The sequence below is a fragment of the Morone saxatilis genome, unplaced genomic scaffold (genome assembly GCF_004916995.1).
Source record: "Morone saxatilis isolate NCDOM2014 unplaced genomic scaffold, NCSU_SB_2.0 Contig20, whole genome shotgun sequence".
NCBI lineage: Eukaryota > Metazoa > Chordata > Actinopteri > Moronidae > Morone > Morone saxatilis.
In genome coordinates, this window is record NW_023339763.1 from 21,624,707 (window position 1) to 21,641,000 (window position 16,294).

Here is a 16,294-nt window from a genome sequence, read left to right on the forward strand (position 1 = left end):
TAATATATATAATATATTATATATTCGTCTAGAGTGCCACTTCTTACAAGACTCACTTTTTTCTCCAGTAGGTAAATTAAAGCCTTACTGCGCCATCTTGTGTTAACTTACAGACATGACTACAGACTTTACAACACCTGAAAACATACTGTACATCTTGCTTAGGAAGGAAAAATAGAAACACAAAAGCCAAAACATCTTTTTGGAGCATTTTATTACTTTTTTGACAAATATATATGAAGGTTTTCCTATTAAGGAAACATTCTTTCAAAGATACGTTTACAGCAAATTCATTCCTGCAAAGAGACAGGAAACAGGGGAAATCATCAGAAGACATGATGGAACTAACCATTTCTATTTGTGCCCAGGAAAGGTAAGGGTGCAATTTAATAATATAATTATTTCATGACAGCTATACAGAAGTCAGTCAACGCCAATGGGACATTTTTCAACATCTGCATTATCATGATAAATGGGGTAAATTATTAATTTTGCATCAAGGCACACAAGCATTGATAACCATCAGAGGAGCATTGCTTTTTTTTGCCAAGACATTGGTCCCATTGGGCAGTACAACTGTACAAACTACAGAATAAAAAAACATAACATAGGGCTTGGTTTGCAGGATAACAACAAAAGGAAATCTCAAAGAATTTAGATCAATAATGTACACAGAAATATTGAGTTCAGAACTTGGGACCTCAATTAGGTTGAGACAATAGTTCTTAAGTACGGTGGCGGTGACATCTCAAACGCATTGCTCAAATCTGCTAGCCGTGATGGAAGACCTGCAACTCTTACAGAGGATGTAGCTCAGTGAGGGATCGCCTTTCCTGCTGTATGAACTCCTGTAAGCTTCTTTTTCCCTGCCTGAAGTTGCTCTCCCTCCTTGAAAACGGCAAGATGACCTGGAGTCTGAGGAGAGTTTCAATGTTGCTAAAACTTCTTATCTGTGATGTCTTAAGTGTGTCTAGCACAGTAGTTGGTAGATAACCTGCCAGGGGATCTAACCATTTCTCCTTCCACGACTTCATCTCAGAGTGAAGAGAGACCTGATCTGGCAAGTCCTCCTTGTACAAATGGAACACAAGACCACTAAGAATGCTGGTTTCTACTTTGGACATTGCGTAAGGCACAATCTCCAGACACCTCAAGGTATCCAATACCTTCTCTGTAAAGAGGTCGTCAATTTCTGCTATAGAGTGCTCTACAACTTTCACGCTTACAGATTCTTTGTAGAACTCACTCAATGGCTCTAGAAGCACTGAATGCAACATTGTTACATGGAGTTTAGAAGCCAGTACAACAGCTTCCTCAAACCAGGCCTTGTGATGTGTGTCAATATCACTGTTTAGTTGCCTGAGGGATGCTTTGAGTTCGGGCAAACTATTCACAGCAAGTAACATATCTAAGGGTTTACCCTGAAGAGACTGACTTAGCTTTTTAGTTAAACTCAAGATGTTCTTCTGCACCACTGTTGATAGGATGAACTCAAAGTTTCTGATTGCATCGAAGAACTGTGATGCTTGCTGCTGGTTTGAAGTGCATCCTTCCCCTTTCAGCTCATTCAAACAGAGCATGACAGCTTCTAAAATCTCTACCATCACCTCGTGCATGTCGTGACTCTTCTCCCAGTTTTTGATGAGTTTGTCCCTCAGCTCATTGCCCTTTCCTTCATCGTGCTGGAACACGTGAATGATCATGTCTTCCAGTTTGTTCTGGCGTTCTGCATCCTCTGTCAGCCAATGTAATATTTTACCTATGAGAATGGCTCCATTCGCTACTTCTTCAGCAGGGGAGGATCGACCCAGCCATACATTCAGAGACAACGCAGAGCTGACAGTTCTTACAGCCTGGGGGTATTTCTTAGCTATAGCTAAACTTACATCCCTCATCTGAGCTCCAAATTTACCAACACTCAACATGGCCTGTCCTCTACAATACTCCATGTTAAGCCCCCACTTCTGAGACAGTGCAGTCTCAATAGCATCTGCAAGGACAACTGGATCTTCCCCAAATGGGATGAAAGCCAGTGTTTCCTCACACTGGATGTCCTCTTTGTTGAAGTACCTGATGCACAACGGCACATAGAGCTCGCCGTCAATTTCAACAGCTTGCTCGGTTATAACCGTGAAGAACTGAGAGTCCCAGAGCTCCTTGAGGATTTGCTCACGCAGTTGTGGCTCATAGAAGGACACTGTTTTTCTTGGTCCTTCAGTGACCTCCAGCCTGACCTCATTATCAGCCGATTTCACCTCTCCATCAGTGGGCTTCTCTGCTACACTGGAGGCATGTGATTCTGTTTCAGCCGCTGATTTAAAGAATAAAAGTAAATGTTAATGCCACACATAGAAAATGTTGTATGTCGTGTCATAATTACAATCAAAGCCTGGGATTTTTATCAAGTTGCCATGAAAGCACTTACCATTCTCCAACTTTAGTCTTTGCAAAGTTCCCATTACCTAAAACAAAACAAAAAAAGATATATAGTGCCGGTTAGAATAGCTCTAAAAATTGTATTTTGTTTTCTTACACAACATAAACAATTTTAAATGTACCTGGGAAAGGCATGGACTGCTCTCTGGATCAACCGCCATACACTTCTCAATGACCTCCGGCAGTCTCTGCAGTGTGGTGCAGTGAGAGAGGAGCATCACACGATCCATTCTGCTGCCTTTGCATACAGTGTTTTTCAATAGATCCCTCATGGAATTCAGAGTGGTCTTCATCAGGTCAAACTCCATACTGACACTAGGCAGGACAGCTACTAGCCTAAGCAGTAAGGTCACAGTTGGGTGGCTCTTTGACTCAGGATGGACTAGTGTTTCAGCAATGGATGTCGGAGGAGAAACATCCTGGTATTTCTCTCTCCAGACAGAAGCCCAGGCATTGATTTCCTGCTCGGCTGCTTCGGGTTCAGGAAGATCTGTAAGGTAGAGGCTGAATGGCTTGTCTGTGGACTCCGACAGAATGGGATTGCAGGAGGGCAGCAACGACAGAACTGACAGGGCCTTTAAGTGGTTGTCTGAGAAGCTGTACTTCATTTCATCGATGAGACTTTTGAGGAGAGGAACACTGAGATTTTCTCTGTAATATATCTCTGGAGATTCATAGCTGCTGGCTTCCTCCGAGAAGCACACTTGTTCAGGAGCTACCTTGGTTGCTAGCTGGAATGCCTGCTCAAACCAAGAGGAGTGCACAGTGCTCACATTTTCTAACAATTTGTTAAGAGTCTCTATGATCGAGGGGATTTTTTCCACTTCACAGAGAATATCAGCAGGATTTCCACAGCGGAAGACAGTGCTACAGTTACGAAGAGGAGCACAAGCATTCTTCAAAATCACAAGGGTGACAATGAAATCCATATTTCTCAGAGCGGTAGAGAGAACTTGTGCATGCATTGACTTGGAACCTATGGCACTAGAACTGACAGCATCCAGGCAGCTGAGGATGCCCTCCAATGTGTCAACGAGTATGTCAAAGAAGTCCTCTCTCTTTTTCCACCTTGAGCAACATGTTTCTGGCATTTCTTCCAGGGCCTCTCTTGGCATATTTAAAAGCCCATCAACGGCTTGTGCTAGCTGTCCCTCCAGACAAGGAGATTGATCAAAGAACAGCAGCAAATCTTCTGTGATGTCCAACATTTTTGCTACTGAAGGGCAAGGCACACTTCCTGCCAGCCAATGAGCAAGGCCACAAGACTCACTGGGTGTTACAACAGAGAGTGGATAGCTCTTGAGGAAATCCAAAGACATTTTCTTCAGGCTTTGATAACCTGAGCCCAAGTGCATGAATGCTTGTCCACGACACTGAGACATTGGTAAGCCCCAGTCTTCAGTGAGAATCTTTGCGAGGTTATTCGCTTGTGTATCAACATGACTGTTTTCATCAAAAGGTAAGAAACCCATGAGCTCTACCTTTGGAGAAGATTCTCCAACATACCTGACAAAAACAGGTAGGTGTGTTTTGTCAGCAATTTTCACAGGTTTGTCTGTGATGAGTGAGAAGAACGGCGATTCCTGTATTTCCTTGAGTATGACATCTCTGATTCCATTTATTAGGAGGTTGACCATTTCATCATCACCTATACATGGTGTGCATTTACTCTCACTTCCAAACCAGTGGCACATGCTGAGCTCCTGGATGAAAAGCTCTCGGTCTTCTTCTGAGATGTCAGACAGACTGCTATTCTTCTTCCCTAGTAGTGTAGCCAGTCTGAATACTGTTGCCAAGCTTTGACGATTATCTCCTGCATGCCCATTCTCATCTGCTGGTTTCATGTCTTGGTCCTCAATCTTGTCAGGAGATTGCTGAATGTTAGACTCTTCAATTTCCTCTTTGATACAGTCAACTAAATAGGCAGAAAAACAAACACAACAGTGGTTATAGCAAACATTTAAATTATAGCAAAAAACCCATTGGACATTACTTAAAGGACCAGTGCGTAGCATTTAGTAGCATCTAGCAGTGAAGTTGCAAATTGCACAAACTGAATACCGCTTGCCTTCCAAGTGCGTAGGAGAATCTATGGTGAAATAAGGTGAGTTTTCACCTTACCTTACCTTAAAATACATAAAATGCCCTTTCTAGAGCCAGTGTTTGTCCATTCTGTGCCTACTGCTAGAAACATGGCAGACTCCATAGAAGAGAACCTGTACCCTCTGTAGATAAAAATGGCTCATTCTACAAAAGGTAACAAAAACATGATTCCTATTTCCTGAAAACATACCTATGGATATTATTTTCCATTTCTGCCAATAGATCCTCCTAAATGTTCAAATGATGTACTCAATGTAATGTAATGTAATACAATCTCAACAACCATACCTTCCATATTATTTTCAGAGTTCCTGATGAAACTTTTGGATTCCTTGTCCTGTGAATATACCCAGGTAAATAAAAATTAGTTTGACATTCATATAATTAATAAAATATAGAATATAATAACAACAATATGACAATAATCATAATAAACATAAAAAAGAAATGTAATACATTTAATTTTTAAAGTCATTTATAGTGTTTTTTCATTTTTATTAAAGAATACAAGCACCTACCAGACAGATGCCTTCCAAGGCTTGTGGTGTAACCTTCAAACACTGGGTCACCATGTGGTCCAGGTCTCTGCTGAAGTCCGTGCCCACCTGGAGCATAGCTAAGCATGGGGACCTGTCTTTGGGATTTGTATTTCTCAGGTACTCTTGGAACTTCTTGTGGCGCATTACAACACCACAGTCCTCTAGCGCTGTGCTGGGTAGCACAGACATAATCCTCAGCAGTGCATTGATGTTCCCAAAGTACTGCATGAGTGGCAGACGCAGTGTGTGAAATATTGAGCTTGGTATGGTCACGGATGCAACTTTGGTCTTCCATGTTACTCTCCAACAGCACAACTCTGTGAAGAAGTTGTCAGCATCAGGAAGATCTCTGCTGTAGAGAGGAGGCTTTGACTTCAAGCTCTCAAACATGTAACTCACTGTGACTGAGCATGGAACTAGGGAGAGGAAATTGAGAGCTTCCTTGTGGTCCTCTGAAAAATGATCCTTCACAGCATTGATAAGGTTATCTACCAGGGGCACACTTAAGCCATCTTTGTAAAAACCGACTGGCTTTATCATGCCGTCTCTAGGCAAAGAGTTTTCAGGCACTTCAATCTGCACTCTTAGACTCTGTGCAATTGCACAGGCTTCATCAAACCAGTTCTGGTGAAACACCTTCATATTTGTTTTTACTCGGTTCAGAGTGGCCACAATACCAGTGATTTGGCAAAGCTGGGATGCGGCACTGAAGTGGTCCTTCTGGAGACCTGCGCTCAACTCTCTAGTAAAAGATGATGCATTCTTCAAGACCACCATAGCAATGATGAAATCAAATTCCATCACCTTGCGGAGGAGTGCCCCAGCTTGTTCAGACACAAAGGCTTTCCATCTCTGGGGGTTGTTTTTGATTTTCTCGAGACATTCAACCAGGGGCTCCAGCATTTGCACAAACACCTCGTAAGAATCATGCTTCTCTTGCCAATGGCCACAGAACGTCCCCTGTAACTCTTGGACCTTTTCATAGCTCTCTCTCAGACCAAAGTCTATTACATGGTCAAGCTGTTTTTGTAGAGTAGTACTACTGCCAAAAAACATCAAAACCTCTTCAAATGTATCCAGGGCTCTCTTAACAGCAGGCACTGGGATGGATTTGGACCACCATGTGTTGAAAGAGTAGGAAGAGCAGTGTGTGCTTATAGCAAGGGGGTACTTTTCCTGGACTTTGCAGGCAAAGGCTTTCAGCTTGTAGGAAACATCACCAGAGCCTAGGTATGCTTGACCTCTGCAGTTATTCAAATCAAGATGCCACTCGACTGTTACTATTTCCATGAGACGCTGCACCATGGCATCACAATCAAGATCTGCCTCAAGGAATCCCATCAATTCCAATCGCATGACATCAAAACTGTCCACAAACCTAAGGAAAAGTGGAAGATAGTCTTTCTCCCCTAACTTCACAACACGGTCAATGAACAAGGAAAAGAATGAACTTCCCACTTCCATGAGGATTCCCTCCCTGACGGCATTCTCACACACAGTAAGTACTTCTTTCATTTCAGACTTGGTCACATACTCGACCTCTCCATCCTGAGCAGAAGCATCACTATGTTGCCTGCTTTGACTGCTGTATGCAGCCGTCACTGCAGCCTGCAAAGCAGATTTAAGAGCTTCTCTATCAGTCTCTGCACACTTCAGTTCCACAAGCCTTTCAGCATCCATCTCTAGGTTTATGAACTGTATCTCTTCTTCAGTGTCCTTTTCAGCATGGTTCCCATGGGATGCCACTGAAATGAGAGGTGAAATAACCATGTCAACTGAGATTGCAGTTAACCACCAAATAAGCAAGTGTAAATATTGAATATTGCAGGTTAACAAAAATATTAAATTTGACTATTCTGTCCAAAAGTCCAATGGTCATTTAATTTCAAAACCCTTTTTAAAAGCTTCCCATCTTGGTGTTTACAGCTCTATTTTGAGACAACATTCCCTTCAACTGTATAGTTTGGATTTATGTGATAGAATAGCCGTGTGATTAACCAAAATTGCGACAAGCTGAAAAGGTAAATCATTTCGAAGTCATCTCACCTTGGGCAGGCTTCTCCTTTGTGTCATCATCCTGTAACAAAGTATAAAGTAATTTCAGGTAGAGTAGTTGTTTTATTAGGTCAATGAAATTTCTACAGTAGTCTGCTAATGAAAATCTACTTACCTTTTGCAGCAAGTGCAGGATGTCTGGATGCTTCTGGACATATGTATCCACCATTTGTTCAACATTGAGGTGCACGTCTTGGTTCACGTAGACATATGCCATGCTGCATTGTCTCTGGTCCTCTGGTGTGGCTCTCAGGTAGGAGTGGCACCGCTCCAGCACCATATGGTACTGGCCATACACATCTGCTTCTGCATTTACACATGGAACAGTGCCCAACACCCTCAGCAAGCTCTGCACATTTGGGTAAAACCCAATATCAGGAATCTTGAGCGTAGCAAACACTGTTGTTGGTAGGATCCTGCGCTTGCTCGCATGCCTCCACTTCACTTCCCAACAACCGAGCTCTTCATAGAACGTGTCGGGCCTGGCAAGGTTGTTCAAGTTGGCGTCTGCTACTTTATCCCTGCGAATGCTGAAATTGTGGTCAGCCATGTAAGATGGCACTAATGAGAGCCATCGGAGAATCCTCACCATCTCTGTGCTGAATACCCTCTTTACTTCTGCAACAAGGTACTGCAAGATAGGCCGGCTCAGAGTTTCTCTGTAGAAGTCCTCCAGTGGTGTTTCGGTTGTGTCTCCTTGGTCCATCTCTGGTTTAGTGACCTCCACTCCCAGCTTCTTTGCTCTGCCAACTGCATCTGAAAACCATTTTCTGTGGAATATTGCAAGCTCCTGTTGGTATTTGCTTACCAGCTTTAAGGCATTGGAAATTGTGTACTGCAAGGTACTGCTGATGCTAATTATTCCCCTGAGACTCGAGTTGAGTATGCTCACACAACAGAGGGTGTTCTTCAGAACAACTAGTGTGATGATGAAATTGAAATTTTTCAAAACTGGCTTGAGCTTGGCCATCTGTTCAGCTGTATCTTCATCTACCTTTGAAATCATTTCATTGATGCAGTTCAGGAATGGCTCCAGAATATCTAACATGGTCTGGAAGGCATCAGTGCCATATTCCCAGTTCTCACTGACTGCTGCCTTGATTCTGTCCACTTCCCCTTTTATATGCCCATATGTCATCTGGATCTTTCCCTCCAATCTTTTGCACAGCTCTGGTGTTCTCCTGAGTAACAAGGCCACCTCCTCTACAGTGTCTGCAACATTTTGAATGGAGGGCACAGGCATGCAGCGGATAATCCATATGTTGAAGGCATATGGGTCACTTGGTGACAGAACTACTTGTGGAAACTCCTGCAGAATCCTGCAGGTAAGGTCTCGCATTTTCTGACACATACTGCCTGTAACCAAGTAAGTCAGTCCTCTGCAGTGCTCCATCCTGAGCCCCCACTTGTTTCGCAACTCTGAGAGAAGCATGTAAAACAGATTCTCTGCATCCATGTCACATGGTAAGAACCCAACAAGGTGCTTTTGTGGGAACCCATCTACTGTGACAGACCTGATGAAAACAGGGATCTGCTCCTTTCCCTCTATACTTGTCACATCCTGAAGCAGAATGGAGAAGAAGCGGGCCAGTCTGAGGCTGTTTTGGATCTCCTCCCTCATAAGGTCTTCACTGAACTGGAGGATTTCTTTCTTGTCAATTTTCTCCACACAGATACGATTGAGAGCCTGCTGACCTCTTGCACCTCCAATCGGCTCATCAGTGTTTGCACCATTGATGCTGAATCCAGTCAGTGCCAGGATTTCCTTGAAATAGACTTTCAGAGTCTCTTTTGCTTTGGAGCTGGCTACATCCTCGTGGGTTTGTATATCTCTTTGCAGTTGAGGCGTGGCACTGTTCTCCCCAGATGCTTCTCTCGTCTCCTCTGTGACTTCTGCTGTTGTTGTGTTTTCTGTCGAGAAAGAGAAAATAACTAATTGAAAGGTTGAGATCATTTAAATATTTGTGAATATTTACAACAAGGGCTAGAACATCTAAATGTAGACTAAAAGTCAAGGAAAAGTCATAAATAAGAGGCTGTTTGAAGAATGAATTGAACCAGTTACTGTACCTTTTGTTTTCTTCACAGAGGTAGGCTCCTCTTCCGACTGGTTAAATGGAAAGGATAATTACAATTTTTTTTTTGTATTTATAGTGTTTTATTGTCTGATGAAAAATGTTAAGTAGAGTGATTTTAAACATTGAATGAAACACTTACAGGATCTCTAGCTCGTTTTCTGTTGCAGGGTGATTGATTATTCACAGGCATTAAGTCAAATATTGTTGGAACAGCATCTTCCCTTAAGACACAACTGGAGGCGCTCTGAAAAACAAATAGCAGTAGATCCCACGTTTATGATTACAGTAAACATTCTACGTAGTAGTAAGGAATTTCCCACCGACAAGTTCACAACATGTGTTATTGAGATTAAGGAATGGTTACTCAAGTGTTGAAAACAAAACAAAACCACTATTGACACAAAAAGTAATCATTAAGAAATTGTCTAATTAAGCAAAGTATTTCTGTTGTTTTAAAACCAAATCACATCCATATTAGTAACGAAAAACAACATTTTATGTTAATACATTGAGTTACATCTCGGCTTGGTACACATTCAAACATCTTTGCTGACAGCATCAGAATGGGTTGATACAACTTATTGGACTGCATCACATTGATTGATTGATTGATTGATTTCACAGATGTGTTTCTAATACTAATGAGCAACAGATTTGCTTCTTACCTGTTGAAAGATCATAGAAGGCTCAAAGTGTTTTGCACAAAGTCTGTACAGCTTATTCAACTGTTCAGGGGGTTCTGATGCCAAATCTTGGCGACAACAGTTGTTCAACCATTGTTTGCAGCTGAAAAGTACAAGAGGAAAAAAGCACAAGTTGTTGGGATCACAACCATAGACTTAATGATTAAAATAGGCATCAGTGCAAACACTTGACTGGACAAACAGACAGGAGTTCTACAGTTTGCTTTAATTCCATGTAAACTATTCATTCTGATGTGCCAGTTTAACATGGATGAGCATAGCAGCTCTTTACATTACTACAATGCCACCTTAGTAGTAGGTCTACATGATACAGTATGGACAGTAATTGAACTGCTTAAGCTATGCTACTTTCTTGGTTTAGTTAGAAAGGTCATGATACATTAGATTAGAGAAACAAAAATTCACTAATAGCAACAATATTTAGGTAACAACTTATTCTCGTCTTAGAGTTCAACATGCTTACATATTGTGTGAAAAATAAACAGGGAATTAATGTTTCAGAGAGAAACTATATCACTACTGTTATATTAATCCAAACCACTGTATAGGCTAAAACTGCCAATTGCTATGTTGAAAGACTGAGCGAATGCAAGATCAAATATTGGACAAATACACAACTGTTCTCGAGAGATGCTGTGCTATTATGCTTTAAGAGGTCATGTCTGCAACAACTGCATAGCTTTAGCACACCCACTGATACTATTCTGCTTTAGTTAACACAGCCTGCTTCAGTGTTGGTCAATGCTAATTCTTTCATTATACTTTTTCTTTTCTCTTTCTGAATAACAGAATAAGAATGGGTAGATTTTCCCACAAGCAAATACGATTTACTTTGCTCTAAATGCGACACAATATCAGGATATACGGTGGGTGTCACACAGAGCAAAAGTCGCTATCAAAATACTTCATTTCTGACACCCTGTGATCCATCAGTCTTTCCTGTCCATACATTACTGTGATACAGCCAGCTGAACTGCATCTCTCATTCAATTACGGTCCTTAAATTAATTTACGTAATTGTTGTAAAGCAGGATAACACTCTGCTCAATACAACAGGAGTGTGAAAGTGAAAAACAGCGCCAGTCGAGAGGTAAGAGCAGAATAAAAGGGAGGCGCTAGACTGCTGTTTATCCACAGGGACATCACCTGTTCAAACTACCTAAATGTAAGTTTCAGTTTATATTGTTCACAATGAACTGTGCTGAAAAATTAACGTGTAATGTTCGCAGGTTGGTGAGCAACAGACACACTAACACAAATAGCACTATCAGTGGGAGGTATTTTTATTTTGCTAAGCTAACGTCAGTCCTCCTACTAACGTTACCACACTATCGAGACGGTAGGTGTCGTGTACCGATGGCGATTTATATTACAGTACAAAAAGTTTGTAACTATGGTTTCTCTTGTTTTGTGGCATGGCTGAACACACAAGATAAAACGATAGAGCCAATATTACACACCAGTGTCGGTCTCTAATCCCGAATGAGTGAACGGACAGTATTTCACACGGACTTTTCTTTGAAGAGTAACGTTAGTCTGCGCCATTTTCGACAGAGTTGTGTCACTGTTAGCCAACATGATGTTAAGCTAACGCCAGTGCTAACAGTGGATAGCTAACACATTCATTTTGCGTGCTAAGTGGCTCCTTTTTAACCCACACCTCTTTGAAATAAGCACAACTCTTACCGCTCCGGATCCAACGGAAAGCTGAAAAGTGGAGTGGAGTTTTCGGATTCCCCTTGCTGGTAATCACAGTTCGCTGCGGCGCAGCAGTCAGTCATCTTGGACTGCAATGTAGCTAGCTAGCAAGTTAGCTAGCTAAGCTGGCAAGCCTACTGTGAGAAAACCTGCAGGAGAGTCTACAGAGTCATGCCCTGGGCAAAACCTGCAACCGACACAGTTCAGTTTCAATGTTAGTTTCGCTTAATATCCCTTTGGCAAACTAAGAGCCTACTAACTCCATGCTTCAAAAGTTGATGTTGCGTGGTGAGCCAAGAGTCGCCGAAAGCGTGTTATCCCATCAACCAGGAACTGGACTGTGCAGTACAAAATGTTGGCCAGCAGAGGGCAGAGTGACACCGTCAGGCCTGGCCAAAGAGTTTCATTGTCAAGATCATCCCGACCCTATTGTGTCCACTGGTTTGTGCTAGTTTTTTTTCCTTTTGTCATATCCCAAGATATACTTTTATGTTATGTTTGTATGTATGTTTATGTACATATCAACTTATATGCCATCCACTATACAAATACAAAAAAAAGCTCTTTGCTTTGGTGAAGCTGAAACAACTAATGATTAGTATTGCTTTTTTGCTAAGTTAATACAATGACAAAGTGTATGTTCATTTAAATTGTTTTGCATGGCAACCATAGTTAAGTTAAGAATCTCATTCAGTATTCATTACTTATATTATAAGTGACATTACACAAGCATTAAACAGAAGCCTCTGACAGACAGTTCTGTCAGTACCTTGAACTGCAGCACTACTCTTGTTTTGACTTTATACTCTCTGATTTGGATTTGCAGGTTCCTCTTCTTCACACTTTGTAAAGCAGATTTGGTTCATGTTATTCTTACTGATGCCCTCCATAAACTCTGGATACACATCTTACACATTCTTCAGTAGACCATTTAAATCTCTCTGATCCTATCCTAAATCACACCTTGCACTAGCTTTTTGTTGTTACCATGTGTCTTGGAAGAAAATACTGACTAGAACCTACAGTGTAGTGTGTAATGATGTCTTTTTTTAAAATAGTTTTCTGACATAGAAATACATCCACTGCTAACTGTCTATTTGCCAGTGCCTTTAGGGGATGCAACGTCTGATATAAAGATATACTATATTAATGAGTTTGACATAAACAGGAGAAATAAAATACAGGAGATAGCCCGAAGCAATCTTGCTCAGGGTCCTGGAACTGGGACACTTAAATGACATATCATCACAGCTCTGCTTTTCCTGCTTTAATTGAAAATGCCTACAGTGAAAGTGGTTTAATTCAATCAAATACTGAATCATTTGGCATTTTATGGCTTTATTATACAAAAGAAAGCTAATGGATCCAAATGATAGAAACCTATGAGTCTGCATATATTGTTATTTGTGTTTTTTTGGCTGCAGATGATGGGTTATAATGCGATTCCTCGTCACATTTCATTAAATGGAAGAAAAACAACTGATGATAGCAACACAGCTCCCTTCTAATACACAAGGTAGAAGATTAGAGCAATTCACTTGGCAGAATCTTTCCATTGGAAATCAACTTCCTAAAGAAAATGGATGGAAACAAGAAACAATTCAACAAACTCAAAAATTTAACTTTGATCCTGGTATATATGTTAAAAAAAAGGATGTAAGGCTGAAAATGCAATATTAATATTGTGCACTGCAGCAAACAGTGTGCATAGGGCAAATGATTTTAGTCTTCAATCATGATCATCAATCAGATTTCACTATAGTGAAAGTTTGAGTCTCAGAGCAGACCATGACTTGGCTGTTTAGTCAAACGGGGGTGTATCCAAGAATGCTGGCCTTATTCCCAGAAAGAGACTTAAAGCTTCACACTAATGTTGTCCTCATCTCCAACATCTATCACAAAACAACTCAAACAGAACTCAACACTTAGTGAATATTTATCAGGATACATCCCTAATACGGATATTTTAGGTTTGTGCTAATTGGCCGTCATATCGTCATTTTTTTTGTTTTATTCTGCACATAAATAATTAAATAAATAAATACAAGAATCTAAATTGCATTTCTCATTCAGCGTCTCAAAAAACACCAGTTTCTGGATCATTTTGAGTTTGTCACAGACCTTCAGAACAGGGCTAAGATAAAATTGGAAAATACTTATAATACTAATAATAATAATAATAATAATACTAAAATATAAAATGATGACCACAAAACCTTAGTAAACCCAAGAGACTGCCTCTTTATTAACATGTTCAGGGAGGGATTTATATCTGATCCCCCTTATCCAATTGTTAAATGTCTGCAGAACGCTGGGTGACACAGTAAAGACACTTTAACAAGGCTTACATGACTACATAATTCCCACCCTTAAAACAAAATAAATGCTACTTGTTTCAACAATAGAGTGAAGGATTGGACAGAAAACAGCATGGAAAAGCACAACAAAAACAAAATGAACATCTGGAATTTATCAATGAATTAATGACACTTTGTAGTTAAGTCTATTGTTCTTTTACATTCTACATTTTATTAAAAACACACAGCTTTTAAAAGATTCTACTTCACAACGAGGACCTGATAGTAAAAAAAAACCTACACTAAAGGAGGATGTTTATCAAGATAAGCTGTGGATCATCTGTCCCGGACGCTTAACTACCATTACTGACTAAGACACCTCCTCCTGGTCTGGGTATGTCTTCATGTAGATCTCAACTACTGCATCCAGATCACACCCAACATCATAGTTCAAATTCAAAAGAGCAAGACTTGTTGATTTGAACTTGTCGGGCGTGTTTTCCATGTACATCTGGAAGCGCTTGTACGCCACATTGCAGCTGTCTTCCAGAGCCAAGGTAGGCACGATGCCGATCAGTCTCAGAACTGCGAGCATGTTTGGGAAGAACTTCACGTCGGCCAGCTGCAGTGTTTCTTGGAGACTGGAGGGCAGAGTCTCACCTTTGCCCTTCTTGCTCCATTTAACCCACCAGCAGTGCAGCTCGGCGGAGAGGGTTCCTGCATTAGGGATGTCATTTTTAAACACTTGCACGCTCTCTTCCTCGGGTTCAGTGGACTTGTGCTGCTCTATGACAGCAGGGACCAGTGACAGACATCTCAGAGCCTTCAGGTGGTCCTCACAGAAGAGTTCATTCAGTTCTTTGATGATGTGGTTCACCACGGGAACAGTCAGATGATCCTTGTAGTAAGTCTCCGGCCGAATGGCTCCAGATTCTGACTGATGCTTTCTCAAGAATGAGCGAGGAACCTTCACCGGGATCTCCATCGCAGTGGCTAGGTTAACGGCCTCATCGTTCCAGAACTCGTGATACACATCGGTGTTGTCCGCCACTTCCTTCAGTGAGTGCAATACAGCTTTTAAACTGGTTGCAGCAAAGTGGGCATCTGTCGCTTTCCCTTGCACGTTCTTCCCAAATGCTCGTGTCAGTGTCATGGTGTTTTTCAGCACGACCAGCGCCATGACAAACTCGAAATCAGCTAGAGCTTTTGAAATCTCTAAGGCGTTGTGCGTGACTTGATCGTTCCACCTCATATCCTCGTTGTCATGCACGCTGTCCACACAGAGTAGTAATGCCTCTAGAATTTCCACGGCCACCTCAAATGCATCGTGTCGGCTGGTCCAGCTGGTTTGACAGATCTCCTTCAGTTCTTTGACCTTTTCCTCTTTGTCTGGGAAGAAAATAGAAATAGCGTGCTCCAGCTCCAACTGCAGTAAAGGGGACTGACTGAAGAATGACTCAATCTTCTTGAGGGTTGACATGACGAGCTGAACCCCCGACAAAGCCATACCCTTCGCCAGTGACACGTTCAATGCACAAGTAGATCTTAGTGTGAGCACTGCCTTTGGATACCTCTCCATCAGTTTGGCAGCAAATGTTTTTATTTTACTAAAATGTGTCCCAGAGCAGGAGTGGGCTTGACCTCTACACTGTTCCATATCCAATCCCCATCTGTCAGTCATTTCAGACAGAAGTTTCTCTGCTAAGGCATCTCCATCTCCTTCAAAGGACAAGAATCCAACAAACCTCTCCCGCGGGCAGTTAGACTGGTCCACATAACGGACAAAAGCCGGGAGGTACCATTCTCCTGAGATCTTGACCAAATCATCAGTAAGTAATGAGAAAAAGCCATTTTGTTTAACTTCTTCCACCAGCTTACTGTAGATGCATTTCTCCCACACCTCAATCAACTGATTCAGCCGAACTGAGGAGCAGCACTCCTTATTCACATCGTACCTCTTCTTAAGAACTTCATCTCCTCGATTCATGCGATATTCTAACAAGGCCTGAAAGTTGTTTGACCCAAGGCCATCCTCCTTACTATCACCAGGCCCTGTCGGAGGAATGCTTTGCTCTCCCAACAGTACAAGTACTTCAAATAATGACTTCAGATACTCTTTGTACTCCTCTTCCTCTGGGAGGACCTGGACATCTTCCTTAGCTGTCTCTGCTGGAGACTTTTTGATTTCTAACAGGGAGACAGAGACAGTTGCACAATAAAAACCAAATCAATCATTCAGCTTGTGCCATTGTCAAGTGATACACGTGTGTGTTGTTGTGTGTGTGTGTTTCTCCTTACTTTTTCTCCCCTTACTCTCCGTTTCATCGTCTTTGGTCTACAAAAATAGTACAATTTTAAAAAGTCATTACATAGAAACTATAAAT

At 41.5% G+C, this 16,294-nt stretch overlaps 2 protein-coding genes across 2 annotated transcripts in view; both read right to left on the reverse strand.

The window, feature by feature from the left end:
• Positions 1 to 197: 197 nt before the first annotated feature.
• On the reverse strand, positions 198 to 11,939 carry si:dkey-250d21.1. The gene is made up of 11 exons (XM_035666653.1): positions 11,602 to 11,939; positions 9,877 to 9,997; positions 9,351 to 9,455; positions 9,204 to 9,240; positions 7,249 to 9,044; positions 7,125 to 7,155; positions 5,058 to 6,823; positions 4,828 to 4,876; positions 2,559 to 4,351; positions 2,426 to 2,462; positions 198 to 2,311 (listed from the first exon to the last, which is right to left on the reverse strand). The coding sequence occupies exons 1-11, from the start codon at positions 11,694 to 11,696 to the stop codon at positions 798 to 800; spliced, it is 7,344 nt and encodes a 2,447-aa protein (XP_035522546.1). The 5' UTR covers positions 11,697 to 11,939; the 3' UTR covers positions 198 to 797.
• A 1,891-nt stretch (positions 11,940 to 13,830) lies between these two features.
• thap12a (THAP domain containing 12a) overlaps positions 13,831 to 16,294 on the reverse strand; it is a 4,333-nt gene continuing 1,869 nt past the window's right edge. The window contains exons 4-5 of the mRNA XM_035666654.1: positions 16,209 to 16,245; positions 13,831 to 16,097 (exon numbers count right to left, since the gene is read on the reverse strand). Coding sequence (XP_035522547.1) covers positions 14,281 to 16,097; positions 16,209 to 16,245 — 1,854 coding nt within the window. The 3' untranslated portion in view covers positions 13,831 to 14,280. The remainder of the gene's footprint in view (positions 16,098 to 16,208; positions 16,246 to 16,294) is intronic.

Excerpts from the sequence above, each read along its gene's own strand:
- si:dkey-250d21.1 (XM_035666653.1), bottom strand. The coding sequence starts at position 11,696 with ATGACTGACTGCTGCGCCGCAGCGAACTGTGATTACCAGCAAGGGGAA. Across the intron at positions 9,998-11,601 it reads TTTCCGTTGGATCCGGAGCG|CTGCAAACAATGGTTGAACA; the intron begins GTAAGAGTTGTG and ends TGTACTTTTCAG. Across the intron at positions 9,241-9,350 it reads GAAAACGAGCTAGAGATCCT|TCGGAAGAGGAGCCTACCTC; the intron begins GTAAGTGTTTCA and ends CCATTTAACCAG.